Source organism: Budorcas taxicolor, chromosome 5 (genome assembly GCF_023091745.1).
Source record: "Budorcas taxicolor isolate Tak-1 chromosome 5, Takin1.1, whole genome shotgun sequence".
Taxonomy (NCBI): domain Eukaryota; kingdom Metazoa; phylum Chordata; class Mammalia; order Artiodactyla; family Bovidae; genus Budorcas; species Budorcas taxicolor.
In genome coordinates this window covers 8,553,435-8,581,252 of record NC_068914.1, presented here as the reverse complement: position 1 = coordinate 8,581,252, position 27,818 = coordinate 8,553,435, and the positions used below count along the sequence as shown (strand labels likewise).

Below are 27,818 nucleotides of genomic sequence, written 5' to 3'. Positions count from 1 at the left end.
AGGAGACCCAGATTCGATCCCTGGATTGGGAAGATCCCTTGGAGAAGGAAATGGCAACCCACTCCAGTATTCTTGCCTGGGAAATCCCATGGACAGAGAAGCCTGGCACGCTACAGTCCATGGGGTTGCAAACAGTCAGACATGACTGAGTGACTTCACTTACCCTGGTAATTTTTTGAAGGCAAAGAGAACTCTGTCACAATTTTATTTACCAGATATCATTCCTAGAAAGAGTAGATGTACTTTTGAACTTTTAAAACGTGACAAAATAGTACCATATACTGCAGCTATATATTTTATGTTTGTAATGTACTTAATATGTCAAAAATAAATGCAAACATATATGGATGGGCTTCCATATGTGTGTGCTACATATATGGAGGTGGCGTGGTGGTAAAGGATCCACTTGCCAATACAGGGGACGGAGGATTTGGGAGTTTGATCCCTGGGTTGGGCAGATCCCCTAGAGAAGGAAAAGCAAGCCACTCCAATATGATTGCCTAGAAAATTCCATGGACAGCAGAGTCTGGAGGGGCTGTAGTCCATGAGGTTGCAAAGATTCAGACACAACTGAGTGACTGAGCTTACATATATGTATATACTTATAAGCATAGCTATAAATATCAGAGGGTATCATCCAAATTGCTATCATCCAAATTGTCTCTTTGTTGGACTGTGTTTGTTCGTAAGTAATAGAAAGCCTAACAGTGATTTAGACACAGTATACATATGATTTAGTTCACCAAAGTATATAGGTTATCTTAAGAAAAAGCATAGAAGCCAGTGATATCATTAAGGAAAATTTCTATCTTTCCACCCACATATTTGGTATGATGTCTTCAGTTCAGTTGCTCAGTTGTGTCTGACTCTTTGCAACCCCATGAATCACAGCACGCCAGGCCTCCCTGTCCATCACCAACTCCCAGAGTTCACTCAGACTCACGTCCATTGAGTCAGTGATGCCATCCAGCCATCTCATCCTCTGTGGTCCCCTTCTCCTCCTGCCCTCAATCCCTCCCAGCATCAGAGTCTTTTCTAATGAGTCAACTCTTCGCATGAGGTGGCCAAAGTACTGGAGTTTCAGCTTTAGCATCATTTCTTCCAAAGAAATCCCAGGGCTGATCTCCTTCAGAATGGACTGGTTGGATCTCCTTGCAGTCCAAGGGACGCTCAAGAGTCTTCTCCAACATCACAGTTCAAAAGCATCAATTCTTTGGCGCTCAGCCTTCTTCACAGTCCAACTCTCACATCCAGACATGACCACAGGAAAAACCAGAGCCTTGACTAGACGGACCTTAGTCGGCAAAGTAATGTCTCTACTTTTGAATATACTATCTAGGTTGGTCATAACTTTTCTTCCAAGGAATAAGCGTCTTTTAATTTCATGGCTGCGGTCACCACCTGCAGTGATTTTGGAGCCCCCAAAAGTAAAGTCTGACACTGTTTCCATATGATGCCTTACAAGTATAAAATTTCACCTTATGGTGAGTTTGATTTACCTTTCCCAACACCTATGTGATTTTAGGAGACTAGTGCTATATGGATACTATATAGTAAAATGCATAGGTAAGTTTTTACGATTTCAAATTTGTTGATGCCTGCATTTCATTTATCTATACGAGGATCAGGCCTAGTGTTGTTCTGTTGTGTATCAAATTATTTAAAATACTTAATGGCTTTTAGAATCTAGTTGAATCAGGGTGAGGAATAAGTGTATGTTGGTGTTGTTGGGTTGCTCAGTTGTGTCCAATTCTTGGTGACCCCATGGACTGCAGCATGCCAGGCTTTTCTGCCCTTCACCATCTCCTGGAGCTTGCTCAAACTTCAGATTCTCTAAGCTATGAAAACAGAGAATGTGAGGGCACGTTATACCTGACATTTCTGTCCTCTCCCACCTCAGACTTTTGCAGAGGTATTTTACTTGGTTCTGATCCTGTGTGTTGTACTGATGGATGGTAACGTAATGGGAAAAGCGGTTGGCAGAATTGGGCAGTAACCACTGGAGACAGTAGTTGTCAGATGGAAACTAATTGATTGTAATTGCTTTGCCACTGTATTGCTTGTGGAGTCTGTAGCTTGTTAAAACCACTGATTGTAAAATAAGGATCTCACTTTTTATCCTATAGGTTATGTTGATGAAAAACTGTTCTTAGAGGAATGATCAGTGAAATCAATAAATAGATAATAAGAAATTAAAGGAAAAGTTAACTAACTGATCATGGATTAATGTACTTCAGCAGTCAGAGTAGCAGTCAACACTGTGTGGTGATTCATAATGAATTTTTGGCTCAGAGCTCTTGAATCCTAAATATTCCCATGGAAAGGGAAATTGATTCTGTGTAACTGTTTATCACAAACTATCTGGAATAACAAATCTTCCCTGTAGAGGAGATCTCCTGGAAAACAAACCAAAAAAGTCTTTTGCACAACCTTTAATGCGAGCCAAAGTATGTTAACAGGCAGATATTTTGAAGTAGAAAAAGTTCCCATTTTAACACTAAGAAAAGATTACAAGTGGATTTTTCAAAGCTTATCGTATATGAATAGTATGAGTCGGGGTCTGTGTGAGTCTGAAGGCAGTTTTTTTGCAATATTTATTAGTATTAAAATGAGTATACTAGAATGATAAAATTAATGTTAAATTATGTCTTTTTATTGTAAGATATGTATTACTTTTATATGATAATTATATTTTTTATGATCATATCTTTTGCCAGTGGCACTAAACTTTAGTGATATTAAAGTTGTCAGATTTATTGAAGACATGTTTTACTGAGCACTCATTCTGATTAAGGCTCAACCTCTGACCTCGAGGAACTCAGGACAAAGAAACAGATAAATGCGTAAACAAGTGGCTACTTTCAGCATTGAATGCAGTGATGCAAACAATAAAAGGCGCTGAGGGCCACAAAGGGAAGATGACATAAGCTCTAAGGGATTTCTGGATGTTTTCCAGCAAACAAAAAGATGGCCCAGGAAGAAGGATCAGTGTTATCGTTCTGGTATTGGGGAAATAGGGTAAGAGTTGGAAATGAGGTTGTATGTTTTAGGATGCAAGATGAGGTTAGGCAGGCAAAATTCTACATGACCTATGTGTTTCTTTGCTTTTCTTAGGAATTTGGAGTTATTCCTGTGGGTAAGGGGCTCATTGAGGCTTTCTATGTGTTGGGAGAATATGAGTAAATTTTCTTCCTGCGTAATAACTCTCCCCTTTATTTGGATGATGGGCAGAAAGAGGCTCATTGTGACCTCCGGTTAGCAAGCTGGTACAATGGCCCTTGCTGTTGAACATTATTATTAATCTATATCTATGTTAAGGAAGGCTTCCCAGGTTGCTCAGTGGTAAAGAATCTGCTTGCCAATGCAGGAGGTGCGGATTCAATCCCTGGGTTGGGAAGATCCCCTGCAGAGAGAAATGGCAACCCATTCCACTATTCTTGCTTGGAAAATCCCATAGACAGAAGAGCCTGGCAGGTTACAGTCCGTAGGGTAGCAAAGAGTCAGACACAACTTAGCGACTAAGCACATACATATAAAGGAAATTAAGAGCTTATGTGCTGAATCACGTATTCATCTCATTTCACATACATTTTTTTCTTGAATGTTGCAATGAAAATGGTGCTAATATTTCAGTTGCTTAAAACTCTGAGACAAGAATGTCTACATGCTCTAACAGATTTTTTCATCCAGTAGAAAGCACATACTTATTAGTTTCATATTTATAAACCTGATATAGAGATATAACTTACTTTAAAAATGAAAATGATTATGATTTTTAAAAAGCACATAGAAGATAATCCTAAAAAAAAATGGCAGTAATTTAGTCCTGTTAAATATTTACCAGAAACATTCTTTACATTTGAGATTCTGTTTCAGAATTTGGAACATTTGCATTTTAATTACATAATAAAAGGAGAAAGTGAAAGAATAATCGCCTTAGCTATTGGCAAATTACAGATGTACCTAAAAAATAAACAAAACACAGAAACTGGCATTGGTATCCGTAGAAGAGTCACAGTACATGTACCTTGATCAGATATTTAATGGCATTGCAGAACAATAAAAGGAATACACTAAAAGGATTGTATTCAGTCCTTTAATACAACATGTTTCTCAACATTTGTAAGAATTAATGAAAGCTACTTTGAGGTTTTTGATTGTAGGGTCATTCAGCTTTTGCTGTTAATGTATCCACTGATGGGACTTGTCTAGAGTGATTCCAGTTGTTAAAATCTTGTGGAAAAATAAGACAATTGAATCCAGTAATTGTTTTAGTCCTACCTGCTGTAACAGAATAGCACGGACACGGTGGCGTAAAACCAACAGAAATTTCTTTCTCATAGTTATGGATGCTGGAAAGTCTAAGATCAAGATGCCCATGGATTCGGTGTCTGGTTAGGACTTCCTAGTTCATAGAGGGTATTTTCTTGCTGTGTCTTCATATGACTGGAATGGGTGAAGGAGCTGTCTGAGGTCTCTTTTATAAGAGCATTAATCCCATTCAAGACCTACTCACCTCCCAAAGGCCCCACCTCCTAATACCATCACTGGGTTTCAATATGTGGATTTTGTGGGGACATAAACACTCACTGTATAAAATGGTCATACTCGGTTTTGTTTTTATCAGTCCACTGAGGGCTTCATCCTGTCTGTCTAAGGTCAGCAGTCACGAGAAAGTCTCAGTGCACAGATCCAGGCCAGTGACAGGATCTGGGGTATCAGAATGAGCTGCTGACAGTATTTCATTGTGTTCTAATGACAGATACCACGACATATTCCACGGAGAGATCTGAGCACTTCAAACCCTGCCGAGACAAGGACCTTGCCTACTGTCTCAATGATGGCGAGTGCTTTGTGATTGAGACCTTGACCGGATCCCATAAACACTGTCGGTAAGTCCCTGCGGCGACTGACACTAAGGGCAGGTCCTCAGAGAGGCCTGGAGATGGAAATCAGTGCTGAGCTCGAGAAACATACAATGTGATACACATAGCCTGGTGCTGGAATGGCAGAATCAACAGTCTTAATAGAGGAAGAACAAGGCTGGTATCTTTAGTATTTGAGAAAGATAAAACTGAATTTTTGCATGACAGAGCAAACTGCTCATCTAAGATCTAGAGCCTCAATATTTATTGTGAACCAAACCCCAGAGGCTGTAACTGTGTCCAGAGAAAACCACATCTTATTTTGATTCTGCCCCTGTTGATTAATTTCAGTACCCTCCCCCACTTTTTTTTTAACACCTCTGATGATGAAATACTCTCCAGCAAGATGTTGTAAATGAAATCATAGTCCTGTTATAGTCTAGGTAGAGAACTACTCAGGGAAAATTCCCGGTGGAGATCAAGAAGGTGTTTAATTGGTTTTTAGAGACATAAGGTTATATAACTGCTAAAAATAAAAACAGGCGGAGATAGTTGGTCTTGTAGACACTGCAGCTTTAAGCCTCCATAGAAGAATCAAATTAGCATCCAAAAAATACTTCCCACGGAGCTTTTATTTTCAGCGCTACCCTGGTAATTTGTTTTTCCTTGCAATTGTATATGCTTCAGTGATTATATATATCCACACCCCTTTCCTTTTCTTTATTTACTCTTCTCATATGACACAGTTATTAAATTAATTATCCTGAATCGTGAAGCGTGGAAAATTATGACTTTCTTCTCTTGCTATTGCTATTATAAAACTTTATTCCATGTTGTTTTATTAAGATGGCACAGAGAAATGTGTCTTATGGTTTTGAACTTAGAAAATGTGTCAGCAAATCCTGGCTGGCTCCACAAGCCAGCTTTGGTTCAAGGGGGTGGGGGTGTGAGGTGCCGTAGTGGCCAGTGACACAGGTTTGGAAGAACTGATCAGTGATAGTGGCTGCTCTCTGTACGAGCCACCCCACCATGTAGCCCATGGCCTTTCTTCACCCTTCACATGGTGGCTTTCATTACACTGACTTCATTTACAAAACTTACAGCCCATTTATGTTCTCTGTAAACCTGAGTTAGGGATCAAAGGCAGTGGGAGAGGTTCCTTTCCACATTTCTCTTCTCTTGCTATGTTTATTAGATCAGTGCCGATACAGGTAGAAAAGACATGCCTGACCTGAAGACCTCAAAAGAAAAGCCAAGAATGAGCTATCATTTCAAATCACAAAGTGCCTCCATACTCTTTTAAATATCCAACTATGTGTTAATGTTACCTTTGCCAATCCAGTGGCGTCATGGGTAATAGGTAGTGCCATCAAATAAGTTTGAATTGATAATTTACTGGAGGGATGGATCAGAAGTCTCACCTAAAGCGGTGATAGTGTTTTTCAATGGTGTTTCACCCCAGGGAAGCTTCAGATCTGGCCCCACCACTATGTGCAGGCAGATCTGATTCATCTTTTCCAATAGTGAGACTGTCGAAAAACAACAACAAAAAATAATTCCTGTTGTCTAACATACAGCCTTGCTATATTCGCTATTAAGTTCGTGGGTATGTTAGTTTGCTAGGGCAATTGTAACCTAGTAAAGCAGATTGGGTGATGTAAACAACAGAAATATTTTTTACCACAGTTTCTGGAGTCTTGAAGTCTAAGATCAGGGTATCGGCAGAGTTGTTTCCTTAAGGGCCACAAGGGAAGGCTCTCGTCCAGGCCTCTTCCCTCAGCTTATAGATGACGAACTTTTCTTTGTGCCTTTGCACGTTCCTTCCCTCTGTACAAGTCTTTATCCAAATCTGCTTCTTCAAAAAGGACACCAGTCCTGTTGGATTAAGGTCTTCTCTAATGACCCTATTTTAACCTAAATGCATCTGTAGACTTTTCAAATATGGTCACATTTTGAGGTCCTAGAGTTTAGCACTTCAGCATATGAGTTATTTGGGAGACACAATCCAATCTGTGACAGTGGATCTCAGGTCCAGAAAAAAAAAAATCCTTTTGCACGTGTGTACATGTCTAATTTTTTTTTAAACATAGACAAGCAGAAGTATATCTGTGGTTTGGCTGGAAATGTGTAATAATTTTGGCCTCTGTCTTCATATTTTGTGCATATTTCAGCACAGACAACCTGTTATTTAACATAGAGTCACAGCATAGCTAATCATGACAAAAGGCCAGCCTAAGACAGGACTGGAACTCGACTCGGTTAATAGGTGCCTATAAATCTCCTAGTAGTGTGTATGAATAAATCACACATCACATGTGTCAGCGATTCATCTCCCAGGCTTTGCTGAGAATAAAAGGCTTACATTTGTCCCTGCTTCAGCCACTTCTAAGAATTCCAATGTAGTTATTCATAATGTGCCATTGTGTACAGTGCTCTAATATGTTTCATTTATTCTCCTCCACTCAACAAATGTTTATTGAGCATCTCTTATCACCAAGATACTGTTGAAGAAATAAATACAGAAATGAACTTCAGAATTAAATGGCACTGCAGTTTGTAATGCACTTGGAGTAAGGGAAATACTTCATCTCCAGGAAAGAAAGAAAACAAGAGAAATGACTTTCATGTGACTGGCATGCTACCAGGGCTATGTTACTGATGTATTACTGAGTGGATTATGTCATAGGTTAAAGAAACCCCAAGTTAGTAGATTGGAGCGACAGTGTTAATGGGTATACCTGCATCTAGCTCAGTAAGTAGTTTGCTTTTTACATGTATGCAAAGCTTAAACATTCAAACCCGAGAGAAGTTAAGATTATGTATGTATTTTTAGTATTTTAAAAAATAATTGCAATCCCACTGATCTGAATCAAGGTATGTTTTTTCCCATGTTGTGATCATGGTGAAACAATTTTATGTTTCCTTGCCAAGGAAGAGTAGTAACAAAAAATGAAAATTATCTAAAATTTCCTATTCTCCCTGATAGAGATCCTGAAAGTGTACGCCCCAAAATGTTAAATCCTTGAGATCATGGTGAAGCAATTTTATGTTTCCTTGCCAAGGAAGTGACCAAGACCAAGGGAAGTCGCTCACAAAAAATTAAAATTACCTAAAGTTTCCCATCCTCCCTGATAGAGATCCTGAAAGTGTATGCCCCAAACTGCAAACCCTTGCCAAAAGGGGAGCTTCATGATTTTCTGTTTGTTATTTTCTCAGTCTTTAGTGCATTTTCAAATCTTTGAAAAAACTATTTATGGTGAAGATAGTTAGAAATTATAGAGCAAACTAATGAAAATTTAAGAGGAATTACCAAGATCCTAAAATAACTTGATAGGTTTTAAAGAACAATAAATACATAGGCAAACCTGGTATTGCTAAATTTACAATTTAAGTCACAGATAATTGAGTGGCTGATTAGTAGAAGCAGAACCTTTTGTATTGTGGAGGTTAGTGTGGAATAAAGAAAGATTCATGAATTGGGAAAATGAGTCTGGTTTTTGTGTAAATGTGGTTGACTCATCAGGTAAAACATCAAAGTTGAATTTTTACTTCTTATATACCAAAAGTTGTCCTTAATGAATTTAAAAGGTAATATAATAAATAAAGTATTAGAGAAAACAGAAAATATATATTTCTTTACATCAGCAATTAAAAGTAAAAGAAAAAAGCAATGAAAGGAAAAATGAACAGCCTTGTTGCAACGTTTTTTGTTTTTGTTTTTTATCTGAATGTCATAAGTCAGTAACAAAATTGAAAGACAGAAAGTGTCAGTAAACTACAATAAGCATGGCAAGGAAATGATATTTTGATGAAGTCAATAGATTAAGAGTAACACTAAAATTAAACCTCGGTGGGAAAATGGGCAAAAGACAGGAACATCCTCTTCCCTTGAAATGGAATCCAAATAACCAATAAGCATGAAAAATACTCAGTCTCATGGAGAAATGCAAATTAACGTGTTTGTTTGCTTATCATATATTGTAATGATGTTTAAAAGTAGTTTGGCAAGGACAAAGTAAAAACCATCATCTCATTCACTAAACTCGATGGAGTGTACTTTGTTAAACCTCTTCTGTAGGTGATGCATCAGTGTGTTTCTGTATCTTTACATTTTTTTTCTAAGAGTTAGCTTAGAGAAATGTATATGTATATTTGTTTTTAAGAGCATTCACTATAGGATTTGTGATAGCAAAACAAAACGTGAATTTTGATGTCTATATAATTCAGAATATATCTATACCATGGATGAATTCAACATAACTTGAATTTTCATAATTTTAAAACTATGAAAATGCTCATTATATCATGTTATATACAAAAATCAGGATGTAGAACTGATTTAAAAATCAGTTTTACTGATGTAAAAATGAACATAAATAGCAATCCAGTTCTGAAAAAGAACTAAATAAAAAAGCTAATAGGATTTATAGCTGTTGTCTTCTTTGAACCTTGAGGTTTCCAAGATCATTACATTGCACATGTATTGCATTTACGTAGCATCTGGTTAAGACACTTGACCCATGCTTCTCATCGTTCCATTAAGGAAGATAGCGTCCCTATCTTTGTTAAATGAAGGTCATTATAATTCACTATTATTAGGCTGATAAGAGAACTTTCAATTAAGCCATTCTAGATTAAACACTATAATGTCTGTTAGGATGTGTCTGCTCCTTTTATTAAACTTTCATTTATGCTCTTTATAATGATCATTTTTTATGCTGAATTCGTGTGTTTTGAAACATAAAAAAAAGATAGAATAATAGGATGATATATTCTGCAGAAATTAAGCTGAGTAGAGAAGGAAAGGACGTACTAGAAACACCTTGAATCAAAGTATCCTGAATAAAAGCAGGGTATTCTCTAATATATTTATTTTTATACCATTTCTAGAAGTTTTAAGAACTTTGGAAATGGTGCCATTTGTAGCATATTTCATTGGAGTTGAAAGTAGTAGCCATTGTAGCTGAAAAGATTGCTGGGCATTTGAGTGGACCAAATGTGTTTTGAGGCCAACTTCAAGTTAAAAGGATGTGTCTCTTCTGAATTGAAGCTCATTAAATGTTGCACCAGCCTTGCTACAGAAATGGATTTTCAAAACTTTGGAAAGAATAACATTTGAGCTAAATTTGACCTGTAGTGATCATTTTGGAAATCTATCAAGCAATTCATTTGAAGATGCTTGAATCACTTGAAATATGGAACTGCTGGAAAGAGAGGCAAGCAGTCCAATAACAACCATTGCCCGAGGCAATACTTCCATAAAAGTGCTGATGGAATGTACAGCTAGCTTGGTAAAATGCTCATAGGAGTTGGTGAGTGGAAGGGGGAGCGTTTGAAAGGGGAGGAGAGCCCGACCAGGAGATGCTGTTCTTCACTGTATCTAGTTCTGCTTCAGTAGGTTTTGAAATCAAAGCTTCCATTTTTATGTGAATTGATTGGGCACAATGTAATGATATCCCTGTGATATACTATATAAAATTACAGGGCCATCCCTATCAGTGCTTTGCTCCATCAGTTTGGAAGTCCATTAGCTCTTCCACATAGGGAAGGTCCTTATTATAAGTTTCTCCAGTAAGTGCTCTAAGAGTGACCACTAATAATTCCATGTGGTTGTAGCAAGTCAGAATGGAAATGGGGTTTTGGCATACATCCCTAAGCTCCATTGATGGAAGAGGATGGAGGCTGAAATGTCTATAAATTCAAGCCTAGTGGTAGAGTCTCAGTGGAGTGGAATTGAATAGCAGGATGAAGAACCTTGGAAGCATTTTCAAGTTTATCAGATAATTGTGTTCAGGAGAATGAATTAGCTACAGCCCAGACGTAATTTGAGTAATTTGCAGCAGTCATGTTCATACTAGGTGGTCTACTGACTGCCCTTGTTAAGAAGAAGTGAGCCAAGTAATCACCATTTATCTGTTTCTTTTCTGTGGATGAAGATTATCGAAATAGTTTCATTAACTCAGAAAGCAAACAAACCAAGAACAACACCACAGTGAATGAAGTTTTGCAACTTTATGATTCCTAGGCAGTGGTTTACTTCTTCCAGTTTAAACTGTTTACATTCCACCAGAGCTGGTGTTACTTAAAGGGCTACTGAAACACCAGAAGACCAGAAAATCACATTTGATAAAGAATAGCAGCACATCTTTTAGTTGATAACCATAGGCTTTTTTTTTTTTAACTTTAATATTTTATTACTTGATTAGCAGCTCTCCTTAAGGCATGAAATAATTTCTTTAGGTAATTGTTTATGATTGGGTTTTTTTTTGTTGTTGTTGTATCAAAACCATTTGTGTTTTTAAATTGCTTCCTTACATGATTTAGGGTAAGAGGTACATGAGGCAAATGTGGGTGTTCAAGATGAAGACACTTGAGTTAAAAGCTCTTCTCGGCTTTATGCTAGCTGTGTGTGTTTTTGGCTGGTCATTTAATCAGAAACTTCAGTCTTCTCTTTAAAAAAGAGAGAGAACATACATGTGCCAGCCAACCAGACACATTAAAACCTCCCCCCAAAATGTAGATGCTAGAATTGAAAGCAGCAGCGTATAGAAAAACACTAAACATATAATAGACATCATACATTTAGAACATATCATTCTTCTTCCTCTCTTCTACTCATGTTGAAACCAAACAAAAGCATGTATGTTGGAATCCTATGAGAGAAATTGGGTGGGTCTCATCTGCTTATTTCATTAAGAGAAGTCTTAGGCTCAAAAGGAGGAGATCACTTGACTTGTACCAGGGCTTTGAGGTGGGTACTCAGACTCCCAGCACACAGAGTTCAGCTTAGACCTACCAGTGTAAGTTAAAGAAAACTCAGAGACTTATTTAAAGACACAAAAATACCTGATCATGGGCAAGAACACTTTTCAGAATCAAGGATCATTGTAGCTATTCAAGAAGTAAATTTAGGAGAAAAGCAGGAACAAGAGGCCACCTTTGGTTAGGGGAACTCTCTCTGTTGACAATTCATGAAAAGAGGAATCCCCTCTTATTCTTCATACCATTCAGGTGGAGGACCCTTCATGTATTTTCTCTACAACAGCCCTGGTTCTGCCTCTCCAGGCATTTATTTCCTGCGGGTAGCAGGTCATAGTCCTGTTACGGTTGGGGCAGTCTGGGAGCTCGTGTACTGCCAGAATGCTGTGATTTGCAAATGCCATAGTTCAAGTGGAGGATAGATTATTTCACTAAGTTTATTTAAATAAATAAGAGCACATATCCATAAGTATCGTTTTAAATAGTGATGGACTGTTTGTACGGATGTGAACCACCCTAACCAGGGTACCACAGACCCTGCTGGGCAGAACATCTGAGCCATCACCGTACTGATCTGAGAACGTTTTACGAATGTTTGTCTGAGGAACCTGCCCAGCAGGGTCTGTGGTGTTTTTGTCTACACTTATAACAAGATGTCGGTCTTTGTGTATGCCAATAATTATACTCTCTAAGTGTAAAAGCATATACAAATCTACCTGATAGATAAACCCAGGAAATGCCTATATGATGCATCCTATGTGTCGGGCACCCATAGCAGCCCTGGAGGGATGTAGCAATGACTGAGGCCAAGGGCATTTCTCAGGTTATACGACAGTGGAGTAAGGACTCAGACTAAGTAAGCTGATTCTAGGGTCAACGCACTTATCCTCTCCACTAACATCTTTCCTTTAAAATCCTCTTGGTCCAGGGATTCTAAAATTCCAACTGCTTAAAAATACCACCTGAGAAGCCCATATAAGCTCTAGTATCTTTTAAGATATCAGTATTAGTTATATATCAATGATGACATATAACTAATATATACATATTTAAATTCTCCAGCATATTATAATTTGAGTGACCACATTATTGTAATCAAAACCCCAAAATGTTTAAGGTATAACTGGCAATTTTAATAATTTCTTCTGTAAAATAAGCATAAAACCAACAATGCCCTGAGCTAACTGGGACATATGGTTGCCCTAATTTTAATTTCAGCAAAACTCAATTTGGTGGAAAAACAGACCACCATTTGCTACATAAATGCTGTATTTTCTTAGTATAAATTTCATGATATTATACAACCTCTGCATTGCTATTCCCACTTTCCCCAAGTTAGCTAACAGTTCTCAGTCACTAAATATCTGCAGGGTCTCTCCACCATACCCCAAATTTGTAATCTGTTAAGTACATGCCAACATCCGATTAGTGTTCTCTTCAGTATTCTTAGCTATTATTTGTGGAAACGAAAAAATGTGATGGGAGAACCGAGCCCTCCTTGTTTTATGGAAAGAAATCATAGACAGTGTGCCTGAAGTTTAACTTGCTATGCATCTCTACAACTCTGTTTAATTTTTTATATGATCACAGCTATTCTGGTAGTCCTATGATCACAGGAAAACAGCTTGAAGCAAAATCAACCCTATATAGCTACAAGTGTGCACGCACACATACATATCTTCTATACTTCTTAGGCAGTCAATCCAGGACACTGAGATTTAATAGCAAACTATGAACAACGTTCCCTTCCTTTACAGAACTTGTTTTTTTAGAGCACCAGGCAGTCAACGCAATCTAGCATTACAGGGTGCCATAATGGGTAAACACTGATAATCACTGGGAAGGAACCAAAACTCACACTTGGTTCAGCAAGGAAATCCTTACAAGGCTGGTAAATTTGGAGCAAATATCTTCATCAAGTATATTTACATCCAGTGCCCATTGCAAGCTTTAAAAAAATCAGATAGAACATTAAAATAAGGAATGGGGAAAAATGAAAACAATAGCACTGTATGGGAATATCTTGTTTGGAGATACGTCACATTTGAGTGATGTGGAATGTGCTTGTAGATATGTATGTCACATTTGAGTGGTACAGAATGTATATTTGTCCTCTCCTTTGTTGTTCAATCACCAAGTCGTGTCTGACTTCTCATGACCCCATGGACTGCAGTACACCAGGTTTCTCTGTCTCTCACCATCTCCCAGAGTCCTGAACTAAAAAATAAATGGCAGTTTTATGCATTATTCCCATCATTCCCCAATGTTTATTAAGCATAGTCAATGTTTCAGGTCCAGGTAATAAGAATATAGTGATGAATATTTTCAGAATAAATCAGAAGAGGAGTTGAGAAGCTCAATTTCTAGTTCAATTCAATGTAACAAATTCTGTCATCTGTTAGCATCCAGTCTATATGAACTATATGTACATAGCTCATATCTGCAGAGAAGAATCCAAAACCCAGTAGTCCTAAAGCCAAGAAGAGCTTCTGAGAGGAACATATGAATTGCATTTGGAAAGATAAGAACCTACTCATTTCTTACTTTGAAGCCTGCTCTTGCTTGCCAACCATGGCATAGAGAATTGAGCTGCTGTTGGGAAAAGTTCACTTCAAACCACAAGGAGGAAATTTCAAAATTATTTAAATGCAAGTAAGAATAATCAGTTCCATATCATAAATTCTTTATGCAATTGGTCACTTTTTTCTGAATTATTTCCTTGAGTTACTTCCTCTTGTGTCCAGAGAGTTCTCAAAAGTGTATCAAGGTATGATGACTTTTTTTTAAGGCTCACTGGGATATAGGAATATTTCTTATTTACAAAGTGTTTGAATATTTTATACCTTACAAGTTAAAATGTTATATATATGTTTATTGATAAATTGGTATTTATCAATTAAATAGTCAATCTGGTCTGCTACTGACTCTAATGGAGGCCACATAATCTGAAGAATAATCAAGTAAAGTCATTCGCTAGATAAAATGACTCCTAAGTTTCTGTATTCTTAGTGCTGGAGTAGATGAGGAACTTTAAAGATCCAGTCAAATTGAAATACGGGAAAGTTAAATAACTCACATCTTGTAATTTTCAAAATCCTAAGCTCTTGGTTTTGTTTCAGAGAGACTTACCCAAGATCACACATTCATTTTGGGCAGGTAGAATCCAGATTCCTCTCCTGCTAATCTCACTTGTTTATTTACCATTGTTGGAATAAATGGGAAAGCCAGATAGAAACCCCTCTCTCTGACTTCTGTCCTGCTTTGTTTTGGTTGAGATGTAATAACAGAGTCCTTGCTTTCCCCTTGCCCTGCACCCTTCCTTAGATGTCCACACGTTTCTCAGAAATAACACTATTGAATTAGTACCTCTCCCTCTAGCTCAGCAGGTCCTGGGAAAGGACCTGAATCTCTCACGGAAACTGCAGCCAAGCAGAACCACCTTCTATGCGAATGTCGGAAGAGAAGGAGCATGCTGAGATTACAGGGGGGAATTTATCCAGATTTAATATGTAATCTCTGTCCTCAAAGCAACAAGGGTGGCTGAACAGGACAAGAAGGTGTTAATATAAGATATTTTTTTCCTCTTTCTGACTTACTTGCCCCTGTATGAGTCTCTAGGTCCATCCATATCTGGGCATATGGCATAATTTTGTTCCTTTTTATAGCTGAGTAATATTGTATATACATGTATCATACCTTCTCTGTCCATTCATCAGTTGGTGGACATTTAGGTTGCTTTCATGTCCTGTCTATTGTAAATAGTGCTACAATGAATATTTTGGGGGGTGTGTGTCTTTTGGAATTATGGTTTTCTCCAGGTATATGCCTAGGAGTAGGAGTGCTGGTTCATATGGTAGTTCTATTTTTAGTTTTTTTTTTAAGAAACCTCCATACTATTCCCAATTTATAGTCCCACCAACAGTGTAAGAGAGTTCCCTTTTCTCTATACCTTCTTTAGCATGTGAGGTGGATCTCATGGTAGCTTGGATTTTCATTTCTCTAATAATTAATGACACTGAACATCTTTCATGTGCCTCTTGGCCATCTGTATGTCACCTTTGGAGAAATGTCTGTTTAGGTCTTCTGCTCCTTTTTGATTGGGTTGTTTGTGGATTTGGTATTGAGCCAACTGAACTGTTTATATATTATAGAGATTAATCCCTTTTCAGTTGCTTCATTTGAATATTTCTCCCATTCTGAGGGTTGTCTTTTCATCTTGTTTATGATTTCCTTAGTGCAAACGCTTTTAAGTTTCAATGGAAAAGACTGATGCTGGGAGGGATTGGGGGCAGGAGGAGAAGGGAACGACAGAGGATGAGATGGCTGGATGGCATCACCAACTCGATGGACATGAGTTTGGGTAGACTCTGGGAGTTGGTGATGGACAGGGAAGCCTGGCGTGCTGCAATTCATGGGGTTGCAAAGAGTCGGACACAACTGAGCGACTGAACTGAACTCAGGTCTCATTTGTTTATTTTTGTCTTTTATTTTCATTTCTCTAGGATGTGGGTCAAAAAAGGTCTTGCTGTGATTTATGTCAGAGAGTGTTCTGCCTGTGTTTTCCTCTAAAAGTTTTATAAGTCTGGCCTTACATTTAGGTCTTTGATCCATTTTGAGTGTATTTCTGTGTATGGTGTTAAATATTCTAATTTCATTTTTTTTTTTTTTTTACATGTAGCTGTCCAGTTTTCCCAGCACCACTTATGGAAGAGACTGGCTTTTCCCATTGTATATTGTTGCCTCCTTTGTCAAAGATAAGGTGACTATAGGAGCATAGGTTTATCTCTGGGCTTTCTATCCTGCACCATTGATCTGTATTTCTGGTTTTGTGCTAGTACCATACTGTCTTGATTACTGTAGCTTTGTAGTATAGTGTGAAGTCAGGAAGTCTGATTCTTTCAGCTTCATTTTTCTTTCTCAAGATTGCTTTGGCTGTTCAAGGCCTTTTGTGTTTCTGGTTGTTGTTCAGCTGTTAAGTCATGTCTGACTCTTAGTGATGTAATGGACTGCAACACAACAGGGTCCTCTGGTCTTTACTAACTCCCGAAGTTTGCTCAGATTCATTTCCATTGATTGAGTCAGTGATGCTCTATAACCATCTCATTCTCTATTGCCCCCTTCTCCTTTTGCCTTCAATCTTTCCAGCATCAGAGACTTTTCCAATGAGTCAGCTCTTTGCATCAGGTGATCAGAGTATTGGCACTTCAGCATCAGTTCTTCCAATAAATATTCAGGGTTGATTTCCTTTAGGATTGACTGGCTTGATCTCCTTAATGTCCAAGGGACCCTCAAGAATCTTCTCCAGCACCACAGTTCAAAAGCATCAATTCTTTAGTGCTCAGCCTTCTTTATGGTCCAGATCTCAAATCTGTACATGACTGTTGGAAAAACCATAGCTTTGACTATATGGACCTATACAAATTGTAAAATTTTTCTAATTCTTGAAAAATACCATTGGTAATTTGTTAGGGGTTACATTGAATCTGTAGATTTGATAGGGATTGGACTGAATACTATCCATTGCTTTGGGTAGTATAGTCATTTTCACAATACTGATTCTTCCAATCCCAGAACATGGTATATTTTTTCCATCTGTTTGTGTCATCTTTGATTTCATTCATCAGTATGTTATAGTTTTCTGAGTACAGGTCTTTTGGCTCCTTATGGAGGTTTATTCCTAGGTATTTTATTATTTTTCTTGCAATGATAAATGGAATTGCTTCCTTAATTTCTTTCTGATTTTTTTAAGGCATGATGATATTTTAAATTCCATTCCCTGAAACTCTGAGTTTTTATGTTGAGTGGAAAGAATAGACAAAAGCATGGTTTTCAAACCTAACAAGTGTCACTTTAATTAAATTATGACATCAAGATTAATTTTTGTTATCCAAAATCAATTTATAATTTCTATCTACATATATGAAATAGTTGCAGAAAACTTAGTAGTTTTAAAAATTAATTTATTAATACTTTAAGTATAAGTCATGATTTTCCAGCACTGAAATTTTCCTAACAAATTAAACATATCCATTCAAGGATGCCTTGACCATGGATCATTGTTGAATCATTCGGGGAGAATGTAAGGAAGTTACATTTAAAGATACATACTGGCATGTTCAAGTAAAATGTCCTATATTTTCCCAATTTAAAATGTATTTCTTTTCTCTAGCAGAGCTGGTATGAGGTTAGGAGATCAAAGATAGCCATGTGGTATTTCCCTTACAATGGGTCAGGTAGATTTTGGCATAAATACTGACACTTCAGTATGGCAGAAACCAGAGAAAGAAAGGTTGCAAGAGTTCCTAAAACAGGATGACTTTCTAGATTACCAAAGACTAGTTTATCATTTAAACACATCATAAATGCAGTTATAGCTCACACTGGAGAAAGGAGTTGTTATTTCAACAGCAGACTTCATTAAATAAACAGACCCCAGGCTTTGAGGCTGGCGAGTGCTCCAAAATGGAACTGTGGAGAGACTAAAATGATGCCGAGGCCAGCATGCCCTGAGCCTGGCCTCCCTGGAGTCCTCTGACAGCACATTGATCCCAATGACCCTGTGCTCCTGAAGGGCAGAAATTCAATTAGGAACTCTCAGCTTTGAGCCTCAGGAAGGAGGGGTGTGTGTGTCAGTGGGAGGCTCCACAGCTGGAGGAAAACCATTCTCCAGCAGTTTTAAAACAGAGGCTAATAATAGAACAATGGAGAGTGAAAAACACTAAGTTGGAAAGAATGGGCAGAAAGGATGAGTTGATAAAGCATCTACATTAAATAAGGTCATAATTTTTCTACAGTTTGGGTTGTTCTCTTGGACTAATTTACAGTAACAATTGAAGTCACATGGGAGCCTTACTATCTGTGACAAGGTTTTGTTTTTAGTGCTCTGGAAAGCTCTTTTCTTTCTGCCTGGGTTAGCACATGTGAAAGGAATAATGATTATTTTAATGATATTAAATAGTAGTTTTGATCTCTTCCCCCCACAAGCTAACCAAAACACTATCTAGATGTATGAAATGATTCATTTGTGAACAAAACTTCTATTATAATATTCCTGTGCACCTGCCTGACTCTCTCACTAGGATGTGAGCTCATCTTTGCTTCTGGAACCTGCCACCTACTCATTAAAAATAAATTTTATGAATGAAATAACTCTAGACTATATCTACCATCTGCATTTTGCAGAGGACAAATGTGAGGTGTTAATAGGGAGACAAAAATGCTAATAGTTATCTTCCATTTTACAGTTACCAAGTGCAAGGCATAAATCTTGAGCCTTTGTGTACTACTTCATAATTCCCTGTCTAGTCCTCATATTAAATCTGCAAAACAATGTCCTATTCCCATTTCGTGGCAAGAAGGAACCTTGGAGAGGGAAGGTAGCTTCTTCAAAAACAGCTAGTAGGTGGCAGGGCTGAGCACCAATTGCAGTTCTGTTGGACTCTCAAGCTCTTTGTCTTCCGACCTTGTGAAACTTACACTGTTGTAAAATCATGAAGGTTGAAAGTTTAAAAATATAGATTCTTAGGCTCCTTCTCTGAATTTTCTGTTCTTTTTTTTTTTTTGAATTTTCTAACTTAGGTCTTGAGACAGACCCCAAGAAGCAATGGTGCATTCAGATGATTCCGATATGGAGACAAATTAGGGAAGCAGTGAGTGAGACTCATAATTCTCTCACTTTAATGAGTGAGTGAATCCTCTAGAAATTCTGTTCAACTGAAGATTCATGTGGAGTAGGCCTGGGGTGAGGACTCAGAATCTGTGTTTCTAATAATGGTCCAGGTGATGCCTATGCTGCTGGCCTATGGGTCATACTTAGAGAAGTGAGACACTACTTCTGTTGGGCTACCCAGCACAGGATGAACCCCTATCCCCTGTCCTAGGGGGGCTTTTCATAATTCTGCCAGTATGATATATCCTCCACCCATATGCAGCTCAGTAATTATATCAGAGCAAGATTTTCTGCATATACTTGAGAATATATTTGTGACACTTTAGAAACCCTTATGTATCTCTACTAGTTAGCTTATTAATTCACATATATGCTAAATGAGGGGTACCAGCAAAGTGATATCATCCTATACCCATCCCATCCACAGCCATTTTATAAGCCAGTGTCTCATCAGGTTTCTGTTATATCAGGGTAACTTTATATACCACATCTGTGATTTCTAGGTTTAGGGTAGACAATTTATATTTTCTCCAAGGAGAAAGGTTCAAGTTGAAGGGAAATGTTTTTTGTATCATTCAGAGTAATGGATACAATATTTGTTAAAAGTTGACAATAATCACATTTACCCAGGAAATTGGTTCAACCATGATAATTTATCCGAGGCTTTGTTTAAAAAATACTATTTTTCAAACTAAGAAATCCATCATGTGTAAACATGACAAAATGCTAAGCAGGTTTTATTAAAGGACAGCTCTGATTTATAGAAATGATGTTCTGAATCTAGGCTGTGTCAGTTCCTCACTGTGTGACATTTGGTCATATCTTACCTTCTGTGAACCTTAATTTCTTCATTGTAAAATAGCATGATCAGAGATAATTTCTAAGGTCACTTCCAGTTTTGAGATCAGATGAAGAAACTGAGTGATCTCTTGCATTTTCACTTCTGGCAGTAACACCATGTGTTTCCCTGAAGTTCTGGTAAAGAAAAGCAGAGGGATTTCAGAAAGAGCAAATATTTCTGGAAGAAAACCTAGCTATTCTGTCTTTTGAAGTACACAAGATGAAATTCTAAATTAAGAAGGACATGCATCTCACAGAAAAGGTGACACAAAGCAAACCTATTGCTTACCTGTGCCAGTGCTTTACAGACTGACATGTTCATGTGCTTACCTGTTCATTTTTAAAGCAAAAAGTCAATAGGTCAAGGGTGGGGCTGAAATTCTGCTTTTCTAATAAGCCTTTGGATCTCGTGGTGCTCCTGGTCGTGGACACAGCTTTGGATGGCAAAGTTCTATGTCCATGGGCTTGAAGCTTACCTGTGTGTAGAATCACCCAGGGAAACTCAACATTCACAAGCAGAATAAGCATATCTGGATTTCTATAAGTGGGACTTAGATATAAAAATATATATGTATGTATGTGTATGTATTATGTGTCGTTTTATTTGTGTCCAACTCTGTGCAACCGTATGGATTGGAACCTGCCAGGCTCCTCTGTCCATGGGGTTCTCCAGGCAAGAATACTGGAGTGGGTTGCCATTTCCTTCTCCATGGGATCTTCCCAACCCAGGGATCCAAGCTGCATCTCCTGCATCTCCTGGGTATATATGTCTATATCTCTCCATATATATTTGACTTGAACAAGAGAAATTTACTGTCTCAGAGTTCTGGATGCTAGAAGTCTGAGATCAAGGTGGACTTCTTCCGAGGCCTCTCTCCTTGGCTTGCTGACTGCCATCTTCCTCCTGTGTCTTCACATGGTCCGTCTTGTGTGTGTGTGTGTGCATCCTTATTGCCCCTTCTTACAAGGACATCAGTCATGTTGGATGACAGCCCACCCTAATTACTTCATTTACCTTTCTTTGCCCTATAAAGACCCTATCTCCAAATACAGTCACATTCTGAGGTACTCGGGGTTAGGACAAATTTTGTGGAATCAGGGGGCACATTTTAGAACATAATCCATGGTAAGGGTGGGGAACAAAGGAAGGATTGTAGATAAAGAATACCCGAAGCACTTAACCCTACTGCAGGTTGGCTTTCTCATCTTATAAACAGGATAGGCAAATCTATGTTAGGAGTTGGAGATTGGATGAGCTAATGCATCTGAAGCCCCAGGTAGTGGAAGTGAATGTGTGTTGGGGGGTGGTTCTGCTTCAGGTGGAAGGACCATAGTAGCCTTCTGGGGCCTCTCTCCCTGTAGAAATCTATATTTCTAAAGCTCCCAAGTAACTCAAGTGAGCAACCAGCATTGAGAGCCATTGATCTATATACCTTCATAAGCTCTCTTCTTTGCTTCCCCTGATTGCTGTCAACTTCCACTGCCATGTTAGTAGAATTCAAAACAGGTGCTTCCCCCTCATTTCTACCATTCCAGTAGATCGAACTGTCCATGCCAAGAGGGTATTCCGTTCCTCTGACAGGCTTCTTTCCAGTCTGTGCCTATATACTCAGAGAATTCTGAGGGAGCCTCTATAAAGGAGTTCATCTTTATATTCTGTTCCCTTGCTCCTGCCTCACCATCACTTATGGGCCTATTTCCATGTGGCTCCATGAGTTTCCACGATCTTCACTTTCAAGTTACCTACTATTGTCCTAGTAGTCACGGTACTTATGTTTAGCAAAGTGTTCCATAGAGGCATGTTTAGAAATTTTCTAACGCTCTTCTCTCATCCTCTCTCTTTTCATTCTTTCTCTTCCATCTAGCCTTCTGTATACACTGATTGAACACTCACTCTCTGTCAAGCCTGTACTAGTAGCTTCAGTGAAATTAGTGCATAGATAGAATATTTGTCCTGTGGTGCTTCTTTGGAATTGAAACTAGAAGTGAAATTTCTTGGCCCAAGGGGATGACCATTTTTAAGGCTCTTGACCCAGGAATATGTTTCCTCCATTTGGGCTTCTGTTTGCTAATTTAATAAGTATAAGCTTGCCACTTATTGTCATCTAGTGCCCGTGTCTTTGATTAATAGATGCTTTACATCCTTTATGTAGATATTATGTGAACTTTTATTTTTACTTAAAAAGTGAATTTTTGAAGGTAATGACAAGAGAATAAGGAATTTTAAGCTAGTAACATGTTCAGTTTATACATCTATTATATAGATTGTAGAAGCTGCCAGTTTATTCTGTGTGAAAGCACAGTACATTCCTTTTTGGCATTTTTTAAAAATTTAAACTAGTTCTCTTAGTTTTGAAAGTATCAGACAGTCTGATAGGATGAGAGTAAATAACTTGTATGCATCTCTGTATGCTTGGGTGTTTGTGTGTGTGCATGTGTGTGTGTCTGTGTGTGCACACGTCCCTTCCCAGACCCCTTGGAATGCAGAATTCTCAAGAATAATCAGTCAGTGTAATAAGGAGCTAAAGGTATTTTACGAGAGGAGGGATCAAGAACCAAAATCATGCTCCTTCAAATTCAAAGTGCAGGGATCTTGTCCGGGAAGAACAGAATAATCTGATTAAGATTCTCAGAAGAAAGGGACACCAGAAGCTCCAAAGGTGAGCTCACAGTAGGAGAAGGCAGAAGAGTGGAGTGGTGACACAGGCTCTAATTTCCAGCCTAGAAACTGAGCTGATTTTATATTGCTGTATAGCGGAACATTCATTTATGGCTTCTCTACTTTGCAATTTTGAGTGGGAGTTAAAAAATCCTATACTCCTGCGGAGCATAGAGACTAACCCCTCTAGGTCAGGATTTCTGCGAACAAAGCTTCCAAGGCTTGATGGACGTAGAATTCTTTTCAAGCATTACCACATTCCTCAATGGTGCCACCTTGTGGCAAAGACTAGAGTAACAACGCTTGTAACTGATAGGACGTCTTCCACTGAGTGAATTAGAAAGGGGGGGAAAAGATTTGACCAATTGAATGAAAGGGAAAATCTTGAGTATTCAGCCACTGTTAGCAGACTTGAGAACTTTCTGCAGTTGTTTATGGAGAATTGTTTTGTTTTTCTGGTTTGTTTAGAAGGATCGTTTTAATTGCAGGGGAGAGAACCGATGGAAGGAATAGTTAAACTTCGAACTTCTGGACTTCCCTTGTGGTCCAGTAGTTAAAGACTTTCATTGCAGAGGGTGTGGGTTGGATCCCTGATCCTGGAACTAAGATCACACATGGTGTGACAAGCAAACAAAGCTTCTAACTTCCCTAACGTTAGCCTAGAGGAACTCTGGAAAGACAGCATCAACATAGGAAAAACATTGTGAGCAAACGCTATGAAAAACCAGTTGAGAGGAGAGAGAATTTTGAATGTCCCAAGTATATACAGTTGAACACTTAGAGCAGGAGGCAGCTGGTACTGTTGTGGGGTAACCTGGGGAAGAAGCTGCTAGCTGCTTGCTCTTTCTTTTCCCCATCTGTGGTGTGGTCTGGTGTACTGGTATTCACGCCAGAGTGGCACAATCTATAAGACTGAGGCCACCAATAAAGTCGAAGCAGCGCCCGTGACTGGGAAACAGAAGGAACACGGGTGAGAACGCGTTAGGATTAGGCAGTCATTTCCTCATCTTTCTGCCTCCAAACGCCTGAGAGGGATGGGTCACACTGAAAGGGCGGTTCTTCCTAAAGATTATGCTTCCCTCCTGGGGCACTGAGGATGAAGTCCGGATCTGAGGAATGGTTTGTTATAGGACAGAGTGAAGTTAACTGTGGGTTCCTGGCACCTAGAATTCTCACTTCAAGCTCATTTTACTTCCATTCTGAGAATGTCTAGCCTTTGTCCCTACTCCATTTTCATTGCCTAAAAAGTGAATAACACTGTTGGAGGAAAATGAGGTTCACGTCCCTGATCAGTGACTAAGGACCAGCACTATCGTAAAAGAGCATGAATTAGAGCCTTTAGATTTAGGAGGATTGAGACAATGCTCTACAGAAATATTAGTAGTGAGGATTTAAAGAGGAAATATAGATGGATTTGAAGGAGGTAAATCACAAGATTAATTTGCTAGAGGGGGAAGAAAGGTCTGAGAGAGAGAGGAGATTCAAAGAGACTGACAAATTTCTGGTTGGGGCATCTGGGCAGCATCATTCCTTGAGCCAGCGAAATAAAACTAAACATTAGAACAAAGTTATATCACTCCACTTACTAGCTTTAAGAACGTTTACCTTTCCTCTAGTCAGTTTTATCATTTGTAAAATGAATATAATAACTATCTGCTCAGTCGGATTGTTATTAGGATTAAACTTGAATTATCCTGGACATGCCAGAACACATGCTTATTTTCTATATTGAAAAAATGATAAAATAGCCAGGTCGTTATTGTAAAATCTTTCCTTCCCTGTGTTAATGCGCTCCTTACAGTTGTATCCATATGTATATATGTATAAATGTGTGCATTTTTTTGTGGGGCGGGGAGTGTTTAAATCATATTCCCTCTTGTATGCCATTCCACATTGCTTTAATTAGCTTAACTTTTGAATGAATTTAAATTCTTGGTACTATAATTTAGTTTTTCTTCACTGTTATACTTTATTCAACTATACTTTGATATCCTCAAATGATAAAAACCCACTTTATTAACATTTATATTTGTTTTATTTACATTACTTTTAAAGAAATAAAATCCCATTTTAGTATATTAATAGAATCCAGATTAAAAAGAAAAAAAAAGACAGTGGCAAGACTATAGCCTACCAGGCTCCTCCCTCCATGGGATTCTCCAGGCAAGAGTGCTGGAGTGGGTTGCCATTTCCTTCTCCAGGGGATCTTCCCCCGACCCAGGGATCAAACCAGGGTTTCCTGCATTCTAGGCTGATGCTTTAACCTCTGAGCCACCAGGGAAGCCCAAAAAAGAAAAAAAAAAAAGGACAGTGGCAATACCAGCTTCCAGGGAGAAGTGCTATTAATATTATATTCTTATTAATATATAGACTCTTGACTAGATATACTCATTTTGTAAGTATTTCATTTTTTTCTTGCACATAAGTGGTATTTCTGTGCATTTATTCAAGTGGTTATGCAGTACACTCTTAATAGTTTATAGATTTCTATCCTCTTCCACAGTCCTTGTTGACAGTTTTAAACATGTATCTTTTAATTGATTAACTAGTAGCATTTGGTCCTTGGTGGCTCAGACAGTAAAGAATCTGTCTTCAATGCAGGAGACCTGGGTTGGGAAGATACCCTAGAGAAGAAAACAGCAACCAACTCCAGTATTCTTGCCTGGAGAATTCCATGGACGGAGGAGCCTAGTGGCTACAGTCCACAGGGTTGTAATGAGTCAGGCACGACTGAATGACTAACAATGCTCGCCGCCCGCCCAAACACACACACTCAGTATACCTGATAAGTATATATAGATGTAGATAAGTGTGTATGTAGGTATAGGAAAGGTACTAATTTTTGTATTTTTATCTTATATCTGGATAACTATGAACTAAACATTTCAGTAGATTTGAACTAAGTTGTTGCCTTTTTCAGGCTTGTAATCATGCAGAATGAAAATAATTTATCTTTTGCTTTATTGACTTCCATTATTAAGTTTTCTTATTTTCCACATATTATTGTATTGATTTAGCAGTCCAAATGGATATTAAATAAGATAGTTTATTAAAAATATTTTTATTTAGTACCAGACTATAAAGAGTTAGTATAATTCGATGTATTTTTATTGGGTATGGATAAATATTTGTGCATATATCTTTTTAACAGAACACATCGAATGGAATGCTTTATGCTCATTAACATTCATATAGTGTACTAAAATCATAGTTTTGCCTGTATAGAAATATCCTCACATTAATCTGCCCAGTCTCTCAATCATGTCTGACTCTTTAGCAGCTCCATGGACTGCAGCCCAATAGGCTCCTCTGCCCATTGAGTTTTCTCTGCAAGAATACTGGAGTGGGCTGCCAGTCCCTTCTCCAGGGGAGCTTCCCAACCCAGATATTGAACCCAGGTCTCCTTCCTTACAGGATCACAGTAGCAATCAAATGAGCTATTTTGTTTCATCAGTTCTGGGATTTTTCTTTTCACATTTTTGCAACTTTGTAATCAAAGTTTGTCTCCTGATCAATATGACTGGTTAACCTATTTTCTGATCAGAGGGTGCCAGAAGCAAAATTTGTGGAGTGGGTATCCACGTATTTTTTTGGCAGAAAATGCTGGAAACCATAGTGGAACATCACCAGTACTCTTGAATGCACGGAGAACAGTATTAGGTGACAAGCCATAGGCACCGACAGCTCAGCCAGAGTCTGTCCAAAGAGCTAGGCTTGAATGGGAGGATGTGTTAGGAAAACCTTCACAAAATTACTTCACTATTTTTCTTATTATCTATCCATGAGAAAGATGATAATATAAATCTATGTGAAATAATCAGTGAACTGTTTTGTATGAATATAGTTAAGATTCTATATGACAGGAAGGCATTGTGTCATGGTTTAAGTGGTAACCTTTTCTTATCTAATGATAGAATGATGATGTGACTTGCAGTTGATAGTATCTTAGATTTGATGAAATACAGAAAATCAAGTGATACAGCACATTGCCTGACATGTTTCTTTACTGTAGACCTGAGTTTGATCCCTTGGTTGGAAATCTCCTCTGGAGAAGGGAATGACTATCCACTCCAGTATTCTTGCCTGGAGAACTTCATGGATAAAGGAGCCTGCCAAGCTACAGTCCATGGGTAGCAAAGAGTCGGAAATGACCGACTGACCATCATTTCACATTCATAGGGTAAACTTAATCCTATTGCTTAATTGCAACTGCTAATAATGTACTTAAGATTTTAATTTAATATCCATTAATGAAATTGATCTGGCTTAAATTTTTATTAAAGTTCTATTACATTAGATATATTTTAATTTTGTTTCACAGAATACCTTAAAAAGTCTCCAGTTATTCCCCAAATTTCAGAAAAATGTGTGCAATGGATGTATTAAGGTTGCTTTGTATGTTAAATGAATTTACCAGTAAGTGAACCTACCAGGATCCCTTTCAGTAGGATAGTTTTTTTAACAGTTTTGTCACTATCTTTCTCTTTTCTGTAACACAAGAAAATATTGTCCATTTATTTTATCATACGATTAAAATATATTTATGTATCTCCTTTTCTGAATGTTTTTTTCTTCCAATTGAGTGCATTTATTAGGCCATTAAGTATATTCTTGGAATTTCATTGAATTTTAGCTTTATTTTTTTACTTATTAAAATTATTTGTTTTTACTTAAAAAAATTTTTTTTAGCATTCACGTCATTATTGGGTAATTTTGGTTAAATTAGGCTAAAAGCTTTATTTTCATTTTCTTTCTAATAACAAAAGTACTACATACTATACCTTTTTTTATATGAGTTGCATGCAATTTTTTTTTTTTTAAGTAGGATGTTACTGTGCCTTAGATTTCCATCTTGAGTCAATTGTTATTTGGCAAAGAGATTAAAAGCATAAAAAGAGAATTATGTTCAAAATTGTATTTCAAAAGTTTACATCGCTGTTGTTTGAGATTGTGATCTATAAGCATATAGATCACATTTGTACATCTACATGGCTAAATACGCCTGTCTTGGAATAAGTAAAGATTT

General features: G+C 37.9%; 1 protein-coding gene across 1 annotated transcript in view; it reads left to right on the top strand.

Moving 5' to 3' along the window:
* Positions 1-27,818, top strand: part of NRG3 (neuregulin 3) — a 1,234,309-nt gene that overhangs the window by 525,866 nt on the left and 680,625 nt on the right. The window contains exon 2 of the mRNA XM_052640716.1: positions 4,763-4,892. Within this exon, the coding sequence (XP_052496676.1) occupies positions 4,763-4,892 (130 nt within the window). The remainder of the gene's footprint in view (positions 1-4,762; positions 4,893-27,818) is intronic.